The sequence below is a fragment of the Rhodnius prolixus genome, unplaced genomic scaffold (assembly GCF_049639745.1).
Source record: "Rhodnius prolixus isolate KJV_2025 unplaced genomic scaffold, Rpr scaffold_6, whole genome shotgun sequence".
Taxonomy (NCBI): domain Eukaryota; kingdom Metazoa; phylum Arthropoda; class Insecta; order Hemiptera; family Reduviidae; genus Rhodnius; species Rhodnius prolixus.
The window spans coordinates 15,775,261-15,781,345 of NW_027411634.1; the positions used below are offsets into that span (position 1 = coordinate 15,775,261).

At 31.0% G+C, this 6,085-nt stretch overlaps 2 protein-coding genes across 4 annotated transcripts in view; one reads left to right on the top strand and one right to left on the bottom strand.

Moving 5' to 3' along the window:
* The window catches only part of PolD1 (DNA polymerase delta 1, catalytic subunit), an 11,915-nt gene extending 10,923 nt beyond the window's left edge, over positions 1-992 (bottom strand). For both annotated transcript variants that reach the window (XM_074139873.1, XM_074139872.1), the window contains exons 1-2: positions 778-992; positions 12-117 (exon numbers count right to left, since the gene is read on the bottom strand). In XM_074139873.1, the coding sequence (XP_073995974.1) occupies positions 12-117; positions 778-830 (159 nt within the window). In that variant the 5' untranslated portion in view covers positions 831-992. The remainder of the gene's footprint in view (positions 1-11; positions 118-777) is intronic.
* The window catches only part of LOC141460165 (glycerol-3-phosphate phosphatase-like), a 6,415-nt gene extending 569 nt beyond the window's left edge, over positions 1-5,846 (top strand). Inside the window, exons 2-8 of one of the 2 annotated variants that reach the window (XM_074139898.1) lie at positions 690-757; positions 1,502-1,630; positions 1,714-1,874; positions 4,259-4,396; positions 4,473-4,677; positions 5,142-5,283; positions 5,376-5,846. In XM_074139898.1, the coding sequence (XP_073995999.1) occupies positions 690-757; positions 1,502-1,630; positions 1,714-1,874; positions 4,259-4,396; positions 4,473-4,677; positions 5,142-5,283; positions 5,376-5,565 (1,033 nt within the window). In that variant the 3' untranslated portion in view covers positions 5,566-5,846. Of the gene's footprint in view, positions 1-689; positions 758-1,001; positions 1,406-1,501; positions 1,631-1,713; positions 1,875-4,258; positions 4,397-4,472; positions 4,678-5,141; positions 5,284-5,375 lie in introns of those variants that run through there. The other variant, XM_074139899.1, reaches the window with a different exon arrangement.
* The last annotated feature ends 239 nt before the right edge of the window (positions 5,847-6,085 follow it).

Here is a 6,085-nt window from a genome sequence, read left to right on the forward strand (position 1 = left end):
AAGTTACTAACTTCTCCTAAGAATTCTTCACTTTCTGCTTCGGGAAAATCTGTGTCAATGTCCATTTCTGCAAGAGTTGATTCGAAAGCTCCTACATCCTCTTCTTCTTCTTCAATTCTAAAGAAAAACAAAGGTTCCGGCTAATAGAACAGTACGTAATGATTACTGGCTTAAATTCTCATTTACATTAAATAAAACCTGCACGTGAATGTGGTATTTACTGTTTTCTGAAAATTTCTACCACCAAACATCATGAAGAAGTAATTATGAAGAACTTAATAATCAGCATTTTTAACCAATTGACTCTTTCAGAAATACCAATTGGTTTGTCCTTTATTGCTGCCGATAAAAATTCATCGGTACAAAGAGCCATGGTAAATTTCTTTGGCTAACGTCCACCATTTAACTTTTATAATCTATTTCGATTTTTTGAGTAGTTGTAATTTTCAGACTGAGGAAATCTCTTAATCAATTGTTACATATAAATGAAATCATTTGATTCTAATTTATTTAAAGCTCTAGGAGTAAGAACATCTAAACAAAAAGTGGAAAATAATTTGCAGACTTCTTGATTTCCAAATAAATTTATTGGCACAATATAATTGATCGACAAGACACAATTTCAGAAGAAATTTTATTGGTATGGTTTTGTGCTATTAAATATTATTTAATTAAATTACACATTTCAGACTGCTCACTCAAAAGATTTCAAGAGTAGTAAATGCAAAGCAAACCAAATTTAGAGCATGCATATACAGTAAGTGTATTTAAGATTACCTTATTTTCTTTTTACTTCCACTAATACTGTTGCTGAGTTTTCTCTTGTCCATGATTGTTATTAATTGAAAACGGTGTCTAAAACAAGAATACAGTTAGATTTTATTTACAAAAAAGATATGCTAATATGTAATACTAAGTGAAACGAAAGTAATGATAAACATTTGGCGCGCACAGGTCTTTTAGAGCGCGGTTACAATGTCAACAGAACATATGATTTAGTAGGTTTTATGACGGTTACAATCATTCCCGGGCAGTGTGTATACTGTATATGTATACGTGTATTTGCAAATGTAAAGAGCAAGGTTAGTAATGTTACTTAGGATGTTTTGAATTCAGATTTTAACATATAAAAAATGGAATTTATTTTATTGATTACTGTTACCATTGTGTAAAGTGAGATTTCAATGATAATGTTGCGAAATCTTTTGAAGTGATAAAAATTGTTGCTAAGAAAATCTTCGAAAAAAGTTCAAAATGCTCCAATTTATCGTATTAGAAAAAAAAAACCAATGGTAATCACATTTTCAAGGATGTTTGCAATAATTAAGATTATCATTACGATTGGCCTGGTGAATGCGAATGTTCATTTCGAAGATTGTTAAAGACTTCTTTCATTGGTGTCAAGGTATTTTTGAAACTGTAATGTAATTGGATGGCATGTAGAAGTTGAAGTTTTAAATTATTGTATTAAATGAAATATTTTTTTATTTTTTTAAAAAAGGCATTTCTAGATATTATAGCAAACTACACCATTTTAATGAACGAACAATGAAGAACTTAAATTCATTAAGTGGAATAGAAAAGAAAGAGCTTTTTGATTCAATCGATACCGTTTTATTTGACTGTGATGGTAAATTTTTAATTTTCATTTGTAAAGTTTGGACTGTTTGAATGATGGTATATGGTAATTTATAATGATTTATTTGATTCCAGGAGTTATCTGGTTATCCTCAGAGGTCATTCCTGGGGCCTTAGATGCTATAAATGGGCTTAAAAGAGTAGGGAAAAGAATTTTTTTTGTAACTAATAATAGCACCAAATCAAGAGCTGACTTACTAAAAAAGTCTTTGAAATTAGGCTTCCAAGTTACCGTAGTTAGTATATTCAATTTAATTTAAGTTCTCCTTTAATTTGTAAACAAACATTAATTTGCAAGGCTTCTAGGTCGGCAGTAAATTGTAAATTGAAATATTCTTTTTTAAGAAGTTTGCGGATAGATTTGAAGTCAAATTTAAGTATTATTCTCTCTTTCTCTCTCGCTCGCTTCATAGCATATAGTTATTGGCGCTCGGATCCTCAGTGCACCGCTTCCACCGTGTTCTCTCGTCACAGTCAACACTGTCCATTACACAATGAGCTGAAGAAGCTCCTAGAAAGAAAAAGTCTAAGGTACGGCAGCTGAAATCGAATCCAGAATCTCTTTCTGGAAATCTTAGGCTCTACCTCTGAGCCCATCCCTTCTCCCAAAATAGTTGTTAATATAAGTTGTAGCACAACACTACCGCTATAAAAATTAGGTAAGTTAGGAAACAATAGAAATTTGTAAGTTTAAATATTTAAAGCGCTTTTATACTTTATTAAATCCAAGTGTAAATATGAATATTGTTCTTTGACAGTGGGGTGTCAAACGCTTGAAGAAGGTAGTTGGAGAGGCGAGGAAGAATAGCGACTGATTGATCCAGCTATAAATTTGCTGCAATTCGTTGCATGTCTCTGAAACTCTGCTTGATATTCCTGACCTAATTTTCCTGAGATTTGAAAGGGAGATGCTATTTATTCAGCAATGTTGGTGCGATAGATCTGATTATTTGCAATTAGATGTTAGGGGTTCCATCTACATTTATTCATGAGGGGACTAAATAACTTTCTGTAAAACTTCCAGTGTAAAACGTATTTCTATAGAAGGCACATAGGAAAATTCAATTTATTTCACTATTACAAATAAGTCAGTTGAAAAAAAAAAACTCCTGCTTAAATTTGAATGCCCTTCTATTACTCCAAGTTATTTTTGCTATTGGAGGAAATATACTTTCTTAATTAGCATAATTTACTATCGTAATTAATGCTTATTACCCATTAATCTTTAAAACATAAATGTTATGTAAAAAAAGGTTATGGTAAATATTTCTAACCTTTACATGCATACGTGACTGTGTGAAATAAGATTTGAATTTTAATCCCTACTACTCATAGTAAAAGCATAAGTAATCGAATACAATTTTAGAAATTGCAATTTTACTTATTTTGAAAATCCCTGAATATGAACAAAATATTTTAGGTGAAAGCAAAATATGTTGTGAATGAAAAATTACAGATAGCTCGAAATATATCGTTTCTGTTACTTCTGATGTTTCTAGTATCGTCAGAAATCCGGCATCTAATGCGTGACTTCATTAATGCATACTGCACATTTTGAACGTACAACTTATTCTGCATAACCCTAATGGTTAGCTTTCTGGTGTTGCCCCCAGGGAGTTTTAGAGGTCTTATCCTAACCAACGACTGGCTCTGTCCCTCAGACAGCTTGGATTTTGAATTTGTTTACCTCATATTTACCGCACTGTCACATATCTAATGAGCTGATACCTCAACCCATGTTACAATGAAAACAACATATTAAAAGATTGCAGAAATTTAAATAATTTTATTGCAGCGAGTGCTCTTCAGCATTAACTGTCAAACGGTAGAAGCGGATTCTCAGTCCTAATTATCGTAATTCTATCCGTCAAAGTCAGTTTTAGATCTTCTTAAAATTGGCACGTTGAAGAATACATGTTCTTAAGTTTCTAATTCACTACAATATTCGTCATCCAAATTGACTAAGCAATTCAATTTACTAACAAATGAGCCTTTACCAGACAGAATGTAGCACAAAATAGGTTTAGAGTATATAGCACTTAATTCTTCTTTTACCATCTGTGTCGATGAAGCGAGCATAGAGCTATCGTGTCATACCCTTGATAATACTTTGTCCAGCTAATCATCAGCAAAAACCGTGCTGTTATCCTAATCGGGTTGCTGTCCAATCTGTGAAGGCATAAGAGCTGTAGAGTTAGAAAAAGTTACAAAACAGACCCTTGGGCAAAAAAGTAGAGATATAAATAAAAATAGTATGATTGAACAGTCTTTCTGGCCGAAAGCTATAGGAGTATACCCTTTCTCATAAACACCAATTTCTAGTAGCGAAATAGCATTTACCTATCCAATATCCTAGAGCGTTTCTTTTCTACAAGACGGCAGTGCTAATGCAACAACAAAGTTTACAGACTTCTTATAAATGTAGTTTTGTATTGAGATTGAAAGATTTATGGGGATCCTTAATAAGGTTTGGAACAGCATATTTCGTTAGTATTAGAAATTTTATTAAATTAATGTGGGTGCCAACGTTTGTAGAATAACTAAAATTCATTGTCTCGAGAAATGAAACTGAATCTTATGTTTATGCTTCAATGATAAAATTAATTTTTTGAATTTATAGGATGAAATGATAACCTCAGCTTGGCTAACTGCGGTTTACATGAAATCGCTAAATTTTAATAAAAAGGCTTATTTAATTGGACGTAAAGCAATTGCAGACGAGCTTAACGAAGTTGGCATAGAATGTTTTGGCTTCGGGGTAAGTGAAGCTATTGTGAAAATATTTTTGTATATCCTTGCTTATTCCATTGAATACTGCTCTTTTTTTTATATAGCCTGACCATTACTCTCCTGGGACAACAGTTGAAGAGCACATTGCAATTAATCCAGATGTGGCGGCTGTAATTGTTGGACATGATATTGATTTCAGTTTTCCTAAGATGATAAAGGCATGCAATTTTCTTAGTGACCCAAATTGTTTGTTTATTGGCACAAATTTAGATCCTAGCCTTCCTCTTCCTGGAAATAAGACAGCGCCAGGTACACTTTGAATTATAATTATCTTTAAATTGGATTTGTTAGTTGTTTTTTTTTGTATTGTAACCAACAAATATACGTTATTTTTATTATTACTAGTAATAGTTTTACAGATCTTTTTGATTGACAATAAACAAGGAAAAATGTGCAGTTTGTAGATTCTATATTCTTTCTCATTTAACATTCTTATTTGCAAAAAAAATCTTGCGGTATTTGTGTGACGGAACAATAGTTAAAATGCTGTTCTAAATGGAAATTTAATTCAAGCTCTAGATTTCTAAAAAATAAAGAAATATTAATAAAGTAATTGTAAAAATAAAGTAGTTTATTGATTAGTAAAGGGTTGACATTCTTAGATTTTCTATAATTAAATTCTTCTGAAGAAATGTTTTAATTGTATTAAAGAGAAAAATATAATGTTTAAGATTTTTGTGTTTAATTAAACACTCTTAATTTTTTATATTTAGGTGCTGGATCTTTTGTCAAAGCTATAGAAACGGCTAGCGGTCGGGAGCCTGTAGTAGTTGGAAAACCTTCGAAAATCGCCGTGGATGAAGTATTGAAATCTAAAGGCTTGAATCCTAGAAGAGCGTTAATGATAGGTGACAGGTGATCAGTTTTTCTCATCATCAATTTTTTTTTTAAACTGCTAATCTAATTAAATAGTATTTTTTTTTTATGTATCTTTTTTCTTTAAACAGGTGTACCACTGACATAGCTTTTGGAAATACGTGTTCAATGCATACATTGCTTGTACTTACCGGTATCGACACTTTAGAAATGGCCGAAGAACATGAAAGAAATCAGAAAAGTCAATTAGTACCCACTTTTTACGCTGACTCAATAGCTGATCTGTTAAAACTTATAGATAATGGTCTTCAAAAACAGTAACACAGGATTTCTTGATTGGGCTATTAATTTTTTTAAAATAATAAATGTAATATATAGTTGGTTATTTTAATTTATATTTTATTTATATAACAGACACTGATTTTCAGAGTAATTTGGTTATTGTTGTATCTTTTAAAGTACTTTTTTTTCTCTTTCGAAAATTTAAGAACTATGACATGATTGTTTTATATCCCCTTTTTTCTGTAAAAATATTATAATTATTTATTTGTTATTTAAATTAATTTATTGGTTTTATAAACAGTAATAAAAATGGAAATAATGTTCTTTTCTTCATTGTAAATGCCCTATAAATTCTACTACCTGTAAGAAAAAACAAAATAATTTTACTGAGTAACAAGAATCTGTGCGTTGTTCGTGCATTTTTTTAAACAAAATTTTGTTTTATAAAAAAAGGTTTATTAAAATGCTGGTACATTGATGAGTGAAACGGCAGGAACTCAGTGTTATTCAAAAAATTAGGAGAAAGCGAAAAATCAATGAAGAAGAATCACTCTTTGAA